General features: G+C 42.8%; 1 protein-coding gene across 4 annotated transcripts; it reads left to right on the top strand.

Moving 5' to 3' along the window:
* Window positions 1–2,380: 2,380 nt before the first annotated feature.
* Window positions 2,381–11,914, top strand: LOC113875910 (zinc finger protein 211-like). Of its 4 annotated transcripts, XM_027514609.1 has the most exons (5): window positions 2,383–2,654; window positions 3,069–3,107; window positions 3,487–3,541; window positions 3,921–4,047; window positions 8,011–11,913. In XM_027514609.1, exons 4-5 carry the CDS (start codon window positions 4,014–4,016, stop codon window positions 9,459–9,461), a joined length of 1,485 nt encoding a protein of 494 aa, XP_027370410.1. In that variant the 5' UTR covers window positions 2,383–2,654; window positions 3,069–3,107; window positions 3,487–3,541; window positions 3,921–4,013; the 3' UTR covers window positions 9,462–11,913. The 4 variants fall into 4 exon arrangements, with proteins under 4 accessions (XP_027370409.1, XP_027370408.1, XP_027370410.1 ...); XM_027514608.1 differs by lacking the exon at window positions 3,487–3,541 and having other exon boundaries at window positions 2,381–2,654; window positions 8,011–11,914; XM_027514607.1 differs by lacking the exon at window positions 3,487–3,541 and having other exon boundaries at window positions 2,381–2,763.
* The last annotated feature ends 4,559 nt before the right edge of the window (window positions 11,915–16,473 follow it).

The following is a 16,473-nucleotide window of genomic DNA, read 5'->3' as shown; positions in this document are numbered from 1 at the left end:
ATCCTGGGTCTGTGCCTGTGGAATGAGGAGAGGGGGCTGAGGGCCGTGCCTCCATTTTGTCAGTAATGCCTAACGCGGCTCCTGACAAGGAAGCCTGTCATCTTCTCTCTTCTCAGTTATATTGTCTGAATTTCTCTCACTTTATCTTCATTAAAAACACCCTCATAGCCTACCTTCTAAAAACTTCAGGACACAGGCCCTGGTGAGTTTTAAAATGAAGAAGGTAAATTTCCTACTTCATAGACTCCTGAGGTCTATGTGATGGTGGTGTTTATAAGTGCACAACTGGTTTTGTTTTATTTTTGGCTGGGGAACATGTGTTAAGTGGAGTCTTTAATGAATTATTTGTAAAATTCTATCATTGCTGCAAGGCTGTAATCTTTGTCACATTCAGACGAAGGAAATAATCATATATTCAATTTGAGGGGATTATGGAATAAATGAGTAATTAGGGTGGTTAATCCATAATCAGGGTTCCCCATTTGGCTCAGCTGGTAAAGAATCTGCCTGCAGTGCAGAAGGTACTGGAGATGCAGATTTGATCCCTGGGTCAGGAAAATTCGCTGGAAAAGGAAATGGCAACCCATTCCAGTATTCTTGCCTGAAAAATTCCATGGACAGAGGAGCCTGGTGGGCTACAGTCCAAATGGTGGCGAAGAGTCAGAGGTGACTAAGCATATACAAAGTGTAATAAATCACATAAATGAATCATGAGCTGCAAATTTAAATAGCTGCACACAGCCTTCTCACTTAATCTGTAACCCACACATGTCCCTCTAATAGATTCTTTTTTTAAGTTATGTTCTCTTTTTATTGTTGTCATTCAGTTGCTAAGTTGTGTCTGACTCTTCGTGACCCCATGGACTGAAGCACTCCAGGCATCCCTGTCCTTCAGTATCTCCCACAGATTACTCAAACTCATGTCTATTCAGCGATGTCGTTCAACCATCTCATCCTTTGTTGCTCCCTTCTCCTTTTGTTTTCATTCTTTCCTAGCATCAGGGTCTTTTCCAATGAGTCGGCTCTTCGCATCAGGTGGCCAAAGTGTTGGAGCTTCAGCTTCAGCATCAGTCCTTCCAATGAATATTCAGGGTTGATTTCCTTTAGGATTGACTCGTTTGATCTCCTTGCAGTCGAAGGGACTCTCAAGAGTCTTCTCCAACACCAGAGTTCGAAAGCATCAATTCTTAGGCATTCAGCTTTCTTTATGCTTCAACTCTCACATCCATACATGACTACTGGAAAACTATAGCTTTAACTATATGGACCTTTGTTGGCAAAGTGATTTCTCTGCTTTTTAATACACTGTCTAAGTTTGTCATAGCTTTTCTTCCAAGGAGCAAACATCTTTTATTTATTTTGGGGTGTGCTGGGTCTTCGCTGCTGCCCAGGCCTTTCTCTAATTGCATCAAGGGAGCTGGGGTACTCTTCATAGCAGTGCAGGGGCTTCTCATTGCAGCGGTTTTTCCTGTTGCTGCGCACCAGCTCTAGGGCGCTCAGGCTTCAGTAGTTGCAGCGAGTGCACTCAATCCTGGGCTCTAGAGCAGAGACTCAATAGCTGTAGCGCACAGGGTTAGTTGCTTTTCCAACATGTGGGATCTTCCTGAACCACAGATTGAACCGATGTGTCCTGCATTGACAGGAGGATTTTTTTTTACCACTGAACCATCTGGGAAGCCCTCTCTAATAGATTTTTAACAGAAAATAGCTTATGTGGCATTTCGTACATGACTGTTAACTCTTTATTACAAAAAAATTATGTGCCTGTGTAAAACAGTGTTATGTTTTTCAGCTATAATAGTTGAATGTTTTATGGATCAGAAGGTGTTTCTCAGAGTTCTGCACATTGACTAATAAGAAGGAGAAGCCCGGGTCCCACGATGTCCACCTTCCTCAGAGACATCCGGTAGGCCTTCTCTATCCTGTCTGCTATGGTCCAGGTGATTTTTTTTTCCCCCCTTTGAAGTCCCAGCCAAAACTCATTAAAGCTCACAAAAATGATTTAAACTCCTCAGTCTGCATGCATTTCAAGGACTCTTGTATCTACCATTGTATGTTCACTAGAGGCGACCCCATGGAATCTGAATTATCTAAGCACTTAAAGAGATCACTATCGATCTCATTAAGGCTTTCGAAATGCACTTCGGTCTCTGCAGAAATTGGCCTTCGCCCCTTTAAGAGGAAGCGAAGCCTATCCCCGACCTAGAAAAACAGGGCGGTCTGCTCTCAGCCGCCCAGGAGATTGCTTGATGCCTTTCCAGGGGAGATTCAAGCAAACACGCCCCTCCAGCCAGCCTGTGTGGCAGCGGGAACTCCATTACCCAGAAAGCCACGCGTTGAGAGGCAGCTAAGATTATCCAATGAGCGCCCAGAGTTTCAGCATTTCTGGGACATGGTGAGGCGGGACTTCCGGTGTCTTCGTTGCGGTCTTTTCGGTTGTTACCTGGGTCCTAAGGCCGAGTGTGTAGACTCGGGCTTGAAGTAACAGAAGGCGCGAGAAGAGGCTTTTACCCAGTGACTGGAGGCGGTTCTAAAGTCGGGCACGTCGCCGCCTGCGGGGCGGCCTGGAGACGCTGCTGCCGGGTCAGTCCGGGCCAGGATTTACCAGGCCCAGCGGCTTCGTTGCGGCGGTTGCCCTGAGCGACCTGCTTCAGGTAAACGCTGCCCTTCGGGCCCGCATCGCTCTCGACCCACCGGACACTAAAGCTCAGAGTGTGGGAAGCATCCTCACGTGCCCGCAGCCCCGGCCCCGGGATACAGGCGGTGAGGCGGTCGTGTGTGGGGCCCTGTGTCTGACGGACAGTGTGATGGCGCATGGGAGAGGGTGACAGGCTGAGGGACCCCCAGGTGCAGAGGCTTGAAGGTCCGACTGAGGCGGGAGGACCGGGAACCCGGGAGCCCATTTGATGTCTGCAGGGAACAGGACACACAGCTGCTGAAAGTCAGTACAGAGGTTAGACGCTCGGCCCCAGGTACTTGGTTCGGGTGCCGCCAGGTGTGCAGTGGAGGCCTGAGCCCCTGGAAAATTGCTAGGATCACATCCCTCTAAGACCTTCCTCTTCCCACAGGTTTCCATGGCTGCAGAGATGCTTTTAGAACCTAATCGGGTAAGTGGAGGTTACCCTCATTGGTCGCAACACTGTGTTAGTCGCTCAGTCGTGTCCGACCCTTTGCGACCCCATGGACTGTAGCCCGACAGGCTCCTCTGTCCATGGAATTCTCCAGGCAGGAATATCGAAATGGGTTGCCATTCCGTTCTCCGGGGGATCTTCCCGACCCGGGGATCGAAACCAGGTCTTCCGCATCAGAGGCAGATTCTTTACTGTCTGAGCCACCAGGAAAGCCCTCAAATTTTCTCCAAATTTGGGTTGTCATGAAACTTGTCACCTGGCATTTTCCCAGCCCTTGGGTATGGAGATCTTGGGAAATCCTAGCTCAGGGTCCTGAGTCCAGTTTAAGTGTTATATGAAAGGGTTCCCATTTCAGGCCACCAATAGAAGGAGATGTGGAAGCTTGTCACAAAAACAGGAAGTGCTTGGAGGTAAGACTAAGCTGGTTCAGGGAATTGCAGGTCTTCCTTCCTGGCAAAATAAACTGGCTGTGGGGAGCAGCAGTCAGACCTGGAATGACTGTCTGTGAAGTTGAGCATCTTTTCTGAAGGCAGTGGGAGGTGTGGATCAGATGAGGGAGGTGATTTCTTCTGGGTCTTTACAGGCTCCACTGGTTGCAGAGTGGACAGCAGCATGAACAGAGCAGTTAGTGGGAGAGTGAGGAGAGAGCAGGCAGCTATGGCACCAAGGTCGGGAATCTCTTCTGAGCTCTTAGGAGGAAGATGGAGATGGCGTAGCTGTGCGAGGAGGTGGCTTGTGGGTCTTCAGGAGAGAGGCAGTTGATGGTCTCATCTGTCTGTGTCCTGGCAGGGCAGTGTGACCTTTGAGGATGTGGCTGTGTACTTCTCCTGGGAGGAATGGGCTCTCCTTGATGAGGCTCAGAGATGCCTGTACCACGATGTGATGCTGGAGAACTTTGCACTTACATCCTCACTGGGTAAGCTCTTCTACCTGCCCCTGTGCCCTGGGCCAAGCTCTGCTTCTCTTTTCTCCAGGGGCAGGTGTGTCCCTGGTTGCCTGGATTTGTGCTGTGTTTACAAGGGCTGGGCTGAGTGCTCGCCTCCTTCTCATCCGTGTCACCACAGCACCTACTGCCCCAAAGCCTCCCAGGGAAGAGTTTGGTATCACTGTTGTTTTGTCAGCCTAAAGGACCCCCATGTCTTGCCGTCTGCCTCGCTGGGTGACTCTCCAGCACCATAGCACCCTAGTATAACACCCTTCATTCCTATAGCTCACATTTGTTTCTGACTGTGTTGGAAGTGTAGTCACTTACATAGTCACTGTTTACACAAATGTAAGTACCTCTTACAGATCCTTTGGTTAGGTGTTTTTTTGTTTTTTTTTTACTTTATTTTTGTTGTTGCAAAATATACAAAACATTTGCCTAATGGACTAAATGGCATTTAGTCCCTTCTCATTGTGCAGCCATCACAGTCCTGCATCCATAGAATTTTTTCATCATCCAACTGAAACTCCATACCCATTAATCACTAACTTCTTCCATCCATTGACAGCCACCATTCTACTTTCTGTATCTATGAATTTGACTGAGTGTTTCACGTAGGTAGAATCAGACAGTAGTTCTCCTTTGATGTTGGCTTACTTAGCATAATATGGTAGAGGTTTGTCAATGTTGTAGCATGTGTCAGAATTTCTTTCGTTTTTATGACTAAATAATATTGTATGTACAGATTTTTGTTTACTCAGTATTCCATCAGTGGACAGTTGGGTGCTTCTGCCTTTTGTTTCTCGTGAATCATGGTGTTATGGCATAGGTGTGCAGATTTCTTTTAGTGTCCTTGCTTCAATTCTTTTAGGTATACACATACCCACAACAAGAATTTCTGTATCTGTGATGGGTTTTTTTTTTCTAATTTTTTGAAAAATCACCATAGTGTTTTCCATAGCAGCTGCACAAAGGTACCAATTTCTCCTCTTCTTGCATACACTTCTTTTTTCTTTTTTTGAGTAATAATCATTATTAGTTTGAAGTGGTATCTCATTGTGTTTTGATTTGCATTTTTCTAATGACTAATGATGTTGAGCATCTTTTCATGGGCTTATTGTTTACTTATCTTCTTTGGAGAAATGTCTCTTCAAAAAGTCTTTTGAGAATTTTTTAATCAAGTTGATTGATTTTTGTTGTTGTTTTAGGAATTCTCTCTTTGAGTGTTAACCCTTCATTGGGTATGTGATTTGCAAATATTTTCTCCCATTCTATGAGTTGCCTCGTTATGTTCATCGCATCGTTGATGAACCAAAATTTTTCATTTTGATGAAGTCCAGTTTGTTTTTCTTTTGTTGCTTGTGCTTTTGATGTCATATGTAAGAAATCATTGCTAAATGCAGTTGTCTTGAAGCTTTTCCATTATGTTTTCTTTTAAGAGTTTTGTGGTTGTCACCGTTAAGTTAGATCTTTGATCCATTTTGAATTAATTTATGTACCATGCAACTTCATTCTCATGCATGTGGATATTCAATTTTCCCGGCATCATGTGTTGAAAAGTCTGTTTTTCCTTTTCGAATGGTATTGGCCTTCTTTTTGAAAACTGTTTGAACTTATGTGAGCAAGCTTATTTTTTAGCTCTTTATTCTCTTTCATTGGTCTATATGTCTGCCTGGATTCCAGTATCACGCTGTTTTGATTACTGTAGCTTTACAGTGGTATTTGATATTTAAATGTGTGACTCCTCCAACTTTGTTCTTTTTTCAAGTTTGTTTTGGCTACTTCATGTCCCTTGAGATTCCATATGAATTTTAGGAAGAATTTTTCTATTACCACAGAAATTCTCACTGGATTTTTGATAGGATTGCATTGAACATGTAGATGTTGTGAATAGTTTGGTTTTTTTTTTTTTTGGATAGTTTTGACATCTTCAATATTAAGTGTTCCAATCCATGAACATAGAAGTTTTTCCATTTATTGTCTGTAATTCTTTTAGCTATGTTTTGTAATTTTTAATGAACAAATCTTACCTCCTTGGTTAAATTTGGTAATTTATTCTTTTGACAAATACTTTTATTTGTGGAATTGTTTTCTTAGTTTCCTGTTGCTTGTTAGTGTATAGAAATATAACTGATTTTTTTTTCCATTTTATATTCTCTTTCTTTGCTAACTTAATTTATTCTAACAGTTTTGTGGTGGAATCTTTAAGATTTCATGAGATGTGGTGATTTCTTCCTTCTTTTCTCTTTTGGATGACTTTTGTCTTTCTTGCCTAATTGGTCTGTCTAGAATTTCTAATAGTACGTTGAATAGTAGTGTTGGAAGCTGGCATTTTCTTATTTGTGATCTTGGAAAAATAGTTTTCAGTCTTTTACTATTGAGTTTGATATTTGCTGTGGGTTTTTAATTTTTTGCTTCTGTTATGTTAGGCTAGTTTCCTTCTATTCATAGTTTCATAGTTGAGTATTTTCATCATAAAAGGGTGTTAAATTTTGTCAGATGTGTTTAGTACATTGACTGAGATGGTAACATTTTTTTCCTTTCTGTTAAAGTGATATATTACATTGATCAAACTTTGTATGTTGAGTCATCCTGGCATTCTAGACGTAACTCCCAGTTGTTTGTGGCATACCATCTTTTTATTGTGCTGCTGAATACAGTTTGCTAGTATTTTATTGATTAATTTTGCACTGATTATCATCAAATATATTCCCCTGTAGGTTTCTTTTAGTGTCTTTGCATGCTTTTTTTTTTTTAATGTCAGAGTAATAGTAAGAGCACCATATGACATAAAGCAATTTTGCATTACAAAGTGGTTACATCAGACTGATTCTACCACTGTAGTTGTTGTCTAGGTGGGAAAACACCTGGTTTTACTACTCTGCCATCTTCCTGCTTACTTACTCCTGCATCTTACTACTCTGCCATCTTTACTACTCTGACACTCTTTTGTTGTGTCCATAGGTACTATTTGTAATATTTGAAATATGCTTTCTGTGATCTGTTGTGTCCTGAGTTTTTTTGGCGAGTATTGGCTGCTGACTTGTCCTGTCCTTCCCTTTGGAGTTGTATCATCCAGCTCTCATACGATAGCTCAGCTGGGGCTAGGGGAAGAGTCTTTTGTGCTTCCCAGGATGCATATGATTCCACTCTCCACAAGATGGGCCCAGAGGGCACCTGACCCAGATGAATAGCAGATGGGAGAGGACATGACTTCAGGGCTTGGTTGAAGTTGTATCAAGAATCTCTCTTGTTTTACTTCTGTTTTGGTGCCATTGCCAGTGGCCAAGCTCACCTCCATCTTTCCTTCTCCATTTTTGACACTTTACTGAGTTGTCATTTCTATTAGTCGTTTTTATTCTGACTGCAGCTGAGAGCTACTGTCTACCTCTCTGGACTGCTTACCTTACTCATTCCTCACACTGTTCCCTCCTCAGCGCTTTACCCCTTTGTAGTGTTCTAAAGTATGCACCTATGTAATAATCCTTAAACACCTGTTAACCTTTGTTCCAGTCAGATTTTTCTGGACCTGAAATAGACTTCTGCACAGCATCACATGTCATGAGCAGGTATAATCCTGCTAAAAGCTATCGACATGCCTTCCCTGGTGGTCCAGTGGTTAAGACCCTGTGCTTCCATTACAGGGGGCACTGATTCAATCCTGCATCCCACATGCCAGGTGTCATGGCCCCAAAATAAGGCCATTGACAGAGAATGATCCGTAGCACGTGCCCTTCCCCTGGGCCTCTCTTTGTGTCCGGTGCCTATTGAGGCCTGTACCGTTCTGTGACCTTAGAGACTGAGTGGTGTACAGAAGTTGCTTTTTTAAGGTGACCCCAACTTCCTTTTCCTGAAAACAGTTTCATGGACTGATTCTTTGATGTATCAAGTTACTTTTGTGATGCCTTCTCAAAAAGGTTAATGTGTACTTCATCATCACTTCTTTAATTTCAGGCTGTTGGCATGGAGCAGAAGATAAGGGAGCACCTTCTGAAAAAAGCATTTCTGTAGAAGGAGTGTCACAGATCAAGACTCTCAAGGCAGATTCATGTCCCCAGAAGGGCCAGCCCTTTGAGAAGTGTGGCCCAGTCTTGAGAGATAATTTTCACTTGCCTGAGCATCAGGAAGCACATCTTGAGCAGAAACCGTACACGTGTGGGAATCAATTCTATATTGCTGCCAACCTTCAGCAATACCAGGGACAACACATTAGAGAAATACCCATCAGAACTTCTGTGGACACAGCCTTGATTATAAAGAGCTGCAGAACCCATCTGTCAGGGGAATCCTTTTTCTCTGAGGGAATAAGGAAAGACGACTTAGCCAGCATGGGATTTTTCCATCAACCGGTCACTCACACTAATGAGAACTCAAACAACAGTAATGAGTGTGAGGCTGTCTTTCACAGTGGGGAAAGGCATCAGAACTGGGGAGAAGGCAAAAAAATCCTCAACTGCACAGACACACTTGTTGAGGACCAACAAGTCCTCACTAGAGAAGGGCTTTACGAGTGCAGCAAATGTGGAAGAACCTCCACCCGAAGGTGGAACCTCATTCAGCACCAGAAAGTCCACACTGGAGAACGGCCTTATGAATGCCATGAATGTGGAAAATCCTTTACCCGAAGCAACAGCCTGAAGACCCACAGGAAAGTTCACACTGGAGAAAAACCTTATGAGTACAAAGAATGTGGAAAATCTTTTAGTCAAAGATCCAACCTTGTTCAACATCAGAAAGGTCACAGTGGAGAACGGCTTCATCAGTGTGGTGAATGTGGAAAATCCTTTAGCCGAAGCTCCACCCTCATTCATCACAGGAGACTTCATACAGGAGAAAGACCTTATGAGTGCAGTAAATGTGGGAAATCCTTTAAGCAAAGCTCTAGCCTCAGTTCACATCAGAAAATCCACACAGGAGAAAGGCCTTATGAGTGTAGGGAATGTGGAAAATCATTTAGCTGCAAATCTAACCTCATTATCCACCTGAGAGTTCACACTGGAGAGAGGCCTTACGAGTGTCAGGAATGTACAAAATCCTTTAGCTGCAAATCTAACCTCATTAACCACCTGAGAGTTCACTCTGGAGAAAGGCCTTATGATTGTGCAGAATGTGGACAATCTTTTACTCAAAGATCCATCCTCATTCAACATCAGAGAATTCATACTGGAGAGAGGCCTTATGAATGTCATGAATGTGGGAAATCTTTTAGCCGAAAATTTAGCCTCATTTACCACCGAAAAGGTCACACTGGAGAACGGCCTCATCAGAGAAAAGAACGTGGGAAATCTTTTAATTGCAAATCTAACCTCAATGAACACCAGAAAATTCACCCTGGAGAAAGATCTCATGAGTCTGGGGACAGTGGAAAATCCTTTAGCCAAAGTTCCAGCCTCATTCAGCATTAGAGAGTTCACAATGAAATATATCTTAAGAGTGCAGTGAATGTGGGCAGTCTGTTAGCTGCTAATATGGCCTCATTTAATACTAGAGACTTCACCCTAGTGAAAGGCCTTAGATGTGCCAGCAGATACAGTTACTTCTAGTATAATTACACTGGAGGAAAGAGGTTGTGAGGGAGCCATCTACCTGAATTAAAGCTCTTATATCAGAAAATCTTCAGTAGGGGCATTCCCCTAAAGTTCCAGGTATGTGAGAATGTCTTAGGAGTTGTGTTATAGTTTCTTACCTCCCAGGACCCTCACCAGCTTTATGTCACTGCCAGTTCTGTGGCAGAATTCCTTTTCATCTCTATCACCTGGCAGGTCCACAGTGTACAAAAATTACCTCCCAGCATGCTTAGGTAAGCTGACCTCTGTCCCATCCCCTTAGGGGATAGAAATAATGAGTAGTCTTAGCTCTTATGGCATCCTCTTTCCCTTCTCATTTCCACAGTAGGGTGTGAACCTCATTCAGTTTGGGCCCAGTGAACCCAGTCTGAATTCTTTTGGTGACTTGACAGAAAGGCCTGCACTTTCAGGGACATGTTAGTTTCTAGTGACACTTCAATTGGATTTTCTCAACCTCCAAGTGTGGAGGAACTGGAGGAACCAAGCTGGGAATTGCATGCCTCATGTTACTTTGCACTTTGCAATAATAAAGGCATTAATATTAAGCCCCTTTTGGTCTGGGGGTTCTATTCACTGTGTGAGGTGATCTGAAGACAGCTAGGCTCTACCAGCATTGAGGGTGGCACAGATTTCATGGGGGTCAGGTACACTGTTTGCTTCACATGTCAGTATGAATGAAAAATAGAGCTCTCTTTCTAGTTTTGGCACAATGTAAATACATTGTTAGCCAAAGTCTCCTAGGAAAGACTGCAGAGCTTTGGGTTCCTGATTTGTGGACTGTGTATTAGGGGTTTTTTTTGTTGTTGTTTTGTTTTTGTGGGCTCAGAAAACACCCTGGGAAGCCAGGAAGTTGTGACAACCTCTAGTACTTCTGGGAACATGAATTGTTATTCATAGTGAATATCACATAATGCTTAGCAGTTAACCTATGAAAGACCCACATCCCTGATCCCCAGAGTTCACTAGATAGTGCCACTGTAAGACTACAGGGCTGGGGGGAACCCTCTTGGTAAAGTACCCTGGAGCAGAGGACACTGCAGTGAAGTAGGTGGAGTGTGCCCTTTCTCCAGTTGTATCAACAGATGCGCCAGTGACTGTGCAGTATCAGTGTGCACAGATGCCCAGAAATTGCCAGCCTCCAGGCATGTGTGTCTTTTGTGGCTGAGGTCATTGTCAAAGAAAATAAGCTATTGGTTTTCTGGATTCCTATAGCCTCTCTGAGGTGTTCAGCCAAAGCCCCTTGCCACAGGCAGAGAAACAAACAGAGAGAGAAAGGAGAACCCTTAGTCCACAGTGTGGCTCTGTGACTAGCCAGCCTTCCTGTTAACTCAGGTGAGAAGGAATCTATTACTTATCAGTATTTGCTACCACTAAGGTAAGGCTGCCCCTCCAAGGTCATCAGGAAAGAGAGGCAATATAGGATGGCCAAGCCGGATTTTCTGGAGAGTGGGATATTTATATTTTGCCTTTGAACCATTTTATACATTTTTATTCTAGTCATCATGCAATATTCTGTGTCTATTTGAAGTATGCAATTTAAAGTTTACATGTAAACCAAGAAAACCTCATCATAATCACAATAATGTAAGTTATGGCCATCATTGATTTACCTTCCAATAGATTGTTTTGTGTGTTCTAGAATTATATATGATTTTATTCTTAAAGTGTTTACTTTTTTCTGATTTTATTCATGGTTCATAATTATTTTGAGATTCTTCAATTATTTATATAAAAATAGTTCATTCTTTTTATTGCTGAACTAAGTATCTTTTCTATACTTATTCCATTTGTTTATTCATTCATCTGGTTAAGGGAATTTGGGTTACTCCCAGTTTTGACTCTTCTAAGTAAAGCTGATAGAACAGTTTTGTGTAATTCTGTATGTATGTATTTTCACTTGTCTTGTGTTAATAACCCAGAGTGTAATACCTGAGTCAGAATAGGTGAATGTTTAACTTACAAAACAGCTAAATGGTGACCTTAAATCATTGTTTGCTTTTATATACCCACAAGGTTTATGTAAAATGCCTCCACATTTTTGCCAGTACTTGATACGGTCAGTCTTTTGAATTTACCCTTTTAGTAAGGAAACACTAATTTTAGTTACATCCCATAAGGATTCATGGTGTTGAACATTTTTTTTAATGTGTTTATTTGCCATCTGTATATCTTCTTGGTGAAATATCTGTTTATATCTATACTTGTTTTACTTTTTTTCCCCCTCATTTTACTTTTTTATGTTGTGATTATTTACCTTTTTATTAATAAATAATCAGCTCATTTTTGTTCCTTAATTTTTATGCATTCTGTACAATGTAATTACCACATACACCATATACTTTTATAAGTTTAATCTGCATTGTTTATATATTCTTAAGCCTAGGCTTTCAAAAACATAATTAAGTCTTGGTTTGTAGTGTTTGCCAATTTCCTTTATATAAATACTCTCACTTTAGCCAATATCAAACTGCCAACATGGTTTCACTGAACATGGAGTTGGGAAGAGTTGCTAGAAGTCCATGATTCTAACTCCAGGGACTACAATAATCTGTAGGACTCAGATAATAGTAAAACATAGTAAAATTATTAGGAAGTGACAAGTTTTGAATATTTGTTTCATAAAAGTATAATTGACTGAACATACACACTGCGTGTGTTTAAGGTGTATATTTTGATGTTTTGATACACACTTAAAACACCCCTGAAACCAAAATTTTCATTGGAAACAAAAGACCATCTATTGATATATTAATGACACTTATTCAGTTAATATTAGTGACACTCAGTTAAATTATTCAGTTCACTATCTCAATTATTCAAGAAGAAAAAAGCAGAGCATGCAAGATACTTCAAGTACAGGCAATTGTTGAGGAAAAAACAAAAAACCAAACTTTGAAAACGTTTTTCACATAAGAGGTCAGAAAGAATGCTTATTGGGAATTCCCTGGCAGTCTAGTGGTTAGAGCTCCACACCTCCATTGAAGGGGACAGGTTCCATCTTTGGTTGGGGAATTAAGATCCTGAATGCTGTGCAATGCAGGCAAAGTAGAAAAATGCATATTAAAAGTTGAGAAGTAAAACAAAAAGGAAGTTGAGATGTAATTTCTAGCATTTTATTTTGGAGTCAGAACCAAACTGTTTTCAGTAAGAACCCTTTGATAGTTTGTGTCTGTGTTCTTGCTGAGGGAAAAGCCGTGAGTAATCCACCATAATTCAGAATAATTGGGGTTCTATAAGTGGTTGGGGGATTTCAGTACATTTAAAAGCAATCAGAGGGAGCGTAGTTACAATTTAAAGTGTTTTTAGCTCTAGACATTCTCAATACTACCACCCGCTTAACAGAGGAGCAAATTCTAGGCACTAATTTCTGAAGTTATCCAATGCATATAGACTAGGAGTTACCGAAGACTGTATCTCTCTCTTTCTCACATCAATTGTCTATATTTGGTAAATACTGTAATCACAAATATAATTAATGCTGATGTTTTGGGAAGAAAATAGTTGCCTATTTCAGGGCTGGGTCTTGAAGGGCATGTTTCACAAGCTACAATCATGCAGCTGTATGCAGGCATCTGTGTGTGCTAAGTCACTTCAGTCATGTCCCGCTCTTTGCGACCCTGTGGGCTGTAGCCCACCAGGTTCCTATGTCCATGGAATTCTCCATGCAAGAATGTTGGAGGTGGCAGGTGCTTTTCCCCATGGAATCTTCCCAATCCAGGGATTGACCCTGCAACTCTTCTGTGTCCTGCATTGGCGGGCAAGTTCTTTACCACGAGTGCCACCTTCTGGCACGGGCTAAAATAGCGCTATGGAAATCAGACAGCCAGGAGGAAAGATCCAGAGAGTGAAAACAGATGCTGCTGTAAGTGAGCCAAAGGTCACTGAAAGGATTCACAACAATATTAATTCATTTCATACTTACACAGATGGGAAGGAAAATATTTGTGTCAGATGTATCCTCATAAGTGTTACATGATCTTTTCCAAATAACTTTAAGCACAAAATAGCAAAAGGAATTAGTAGGCAAAAGTCACACAGTTTGGTCAATTACATGAGAAAAGACCAGAAATCATGTGGAAGACATAACAAAAAATAATCTTTTATATAAAAATGAGGCTCATTAGCATAAAGTGAGAAGTAACCAATTTTGTTTACATCTGAGACACCACCGTAGATGTTAAGTATCCTGGGAGGGAAAGCATCTTATGGTGGATTACAATACATTGATCCCGTCCATTGAGGCCCCTATACCTCATGTAACTCAAATGAACGTGCCATTCAGTCTTTGTAGGTCAATACTGTTATATGTGTTGTTTAGTCACTCAGGTCCGACTCTTTGGCAACCCCATAAATGTAGCTAGCCAGGCTCCTCTGTCCATGGGATTTCCCAGGCAAAAATACTGGAGTGGGTTGCTATTTCCTTTTCCAGAGGATCTTCCCGGCCCAGGGATCAAATCTGTGTCTCCTGCTTTGCAGGAGGGTTCTATATGAATTGTAGCACATGAAAATAGTGTCAGTATTATTGTTTAAGGAAATATGAGTGATAACCACAGTCAGGCCCCTCTGCACACTCATTTTCATGGGTAGCATTAAAAGACTGACAATAGCCAGGTGTTGAAGATACAAAGAAAAGCAGAACTCTCATACATTGCTGGTAGGAACGCAAAGTAGTAAAAATCTTGAAACACTGGCAGTCGATAAAGTTAATCATCCACTTATTCCTCACTGTAATTACAAGAGAAATGGAAACGCTGTGTCCACAGAAATACTTGTATGAATTCGCACATTTGGGCTTCCTAGTGCCCCAGTGAAAGAATTCGTCTGCCTGGAGAATCCCATGGGCAGAGGAGCCTGGCAGGCTACAGTCCACGGGGTCCCCAAAGAGGCAAACCTAAGTTAGTGACTAAACAGCAATTCTTGCATTTCCAGGAACTTTGTTCTTCAAAACCTACAACTAGGTAGGAAAAAGAAATGTCCATCTACAGATGGATGGTTAAGAAAGTGTTATATTTATCAGTGGGATACTCCCCATCAATACGAAGAAATGAACTACTGACACAAGGGGGAAACATCAGTTTCAAAGCGTTACAGTGAGTATGGGTGTGTGCGTCGTGTGGATCCACAACTGCCGCAGACTAAAAGCCTGCTGAGAGTGGATGCTCACATCTGACACGAAAATGGAGGCCTGGGATCTGGCCCTCAGCTGCCCACTTCTGAGGGGCCACCCTGGGTGATATAACTGAAGATTTCCTCCTCACCTGGAGACAGGCTGGGATGTAGGACCTGAGACCCTTTGCTGCAGTGCTTGTACCTGGACAAACGTCTCCTTGAACAGCAGATACAAAGACGCTTTAAGAGACTAAAAATAACTCCATGCATGGGCAGTTGAGGCAAATTATAAACAATAAAATATGAAACTCCCAAAGCCAACGGCCACCTTTGAGGTGCCTGCCTGACGGGAGCAAAAGCAAAATTACAAAAAGTACTACACATGATCCCTGCACACAGTACCTCCACAGAGGGGCAGGCAGACCCTCTGATCTGCCCCTGCCCTCGCCGAATTTAACGGACCTGCTCGCCCCTCCTCCAGAAGCCAGCAAGGACGCCTGCTCTTTGCGCTTGCTCTGTTGTTCTGTGGCACGAGTTCCAATAAAGCCTTGCCTGAATTTCTCATCTGGGTTTTTATTGATTTCTATTGGTTAGGAAAATCCAACAAGCTGAGTTGGTAACAATCTCTGAGCTAGACTAAATGGCTCCAGACTAAGGGCCACTGGGAGACGGAAGAAGGCTTCGCAGGTGGCTCAATGGTAAAGAATCCGCCTGCCAATGCAGGAGATGCGGGTTCAGTCCCTAAGTCAGAAAGATCCCTTGGAGGAGGAAATGGCAACCTGGGCAATCCCAAGGACAGAGGAGCCTGGCAGGCTGCAGTCCATGGGGTTGCAAAGAGTCAGACACAACTGAGCATTCACACATTGGGAGATGCGAAAAACACTGCCGCATCCTCAAGTTCAATGAGCTGCACCATTTGCTGATGAGGAGTCTTGCCTTTTGTGTGTGTGTGTGTGAAAGAGAGAGAGATTTTAGTTCCCTGACCAGGAATTGAACCCATTCCCTCAGCAGTGAGAGCTCAGAGTCCCAACCACTGGTCCTCCAGAGACTTCCCAGGACTCTTGCTTTCTTGCTTTCTGGCCTTTTCCCCACTCCTACCAGCCTTTGTACACACAGCCTCACATAACATCCTCATGGTACCCCCGGCCGGGTCATCTGTGCCTCGATCTTGTTCCCTGACTCTCCCACGGGTATCAGCCTGCCTCATCCCTGAACTTCGGCCATCTCCTCCCACATGCTTCAGAGTCCAGCAACTTCAGGATCATGTCCACACCTGACTTAGACTGCCGAACCCTGCCCTCACCCACACAGTCCCACGTCTCCTGCCTGATCAGCACGTATTTTCCGCTCTCTTGGGGAGGGATCCAGATCTTGGCGCGTCTACTTCCATTTTCTTTATGTACCCCACAGCTAGTATTTATTTACGTATCTATTTTCGTCTGTGCTGTGTCTTGGTTGCTGTGCACGGCCTTTCTCTAGTTGTGGACAGCGGGGCTACTCCAGTTGCAGTGCGTGAGCTCATTGCAGTGGTTTCTCTTGCAGAGCACAGGCTCCAGGCTGAGCAGGCTTCAGTAGCTGCAGCAGTCTAGAGGGCTTAGAGGGTGGGTTCAGTACCACAACTAGTTAATAGTAATAAGTGTTAGCCACTGTTTTGGAGGCATAAAGCAGAGAAAATCCCTCCCCCCAGGTGGATCACAAACTTTGTTCTTTTATGCTTTCTAGTTCAGTCTCCTGCTGCTGC

Source organism: Bos indicus x Bos taurus, chromosome 18 (genome assembly GCF_003369695.1).
Source record: "Bos indicus x Bos taurus breed Angus x Brahman F1 hybrid chromosome 18, Bos_hybrid_MaternalHap_v2.0, whole genome shotgun sequence".
Taxonomy (NCBI): Eukaryota; Metazoa; Chordata; class Mammalia; order Artiodactyla; family Bovidae; genus Bos; species Bos indicus x Bos taurus.
This window is presented reverse-complemented; position numbering and strand designations above follow the sequence as displayed.

What these genes read in the sequence shown, in the direction of transcription:
- LOC113875910 (XM_027514608.1), top strand. Translation starts at nt 3,075, where the DNA reads ATGGCTGCAGAGATGCTTTTAGAACCTAATCGG. An exon ending in TGCTTTTAGAACCTAATCGG is followed by an intron (nt 3,108 to 3,920) that starts GTAAGTGGAGGT and finishes GTGTCCTGGCAG; the next exon opens with GGCAGTGTGACCTTTGAGGA. An exon ending in TGCACTTACATCCTCACTGG is followed by an intron (nt 4,048 to 8,010) that starts GTAAGCTCTTCT and finishes CTTTAATTTCAG; the next exon opens with GCTGTTGGCATGGAGCAGAA.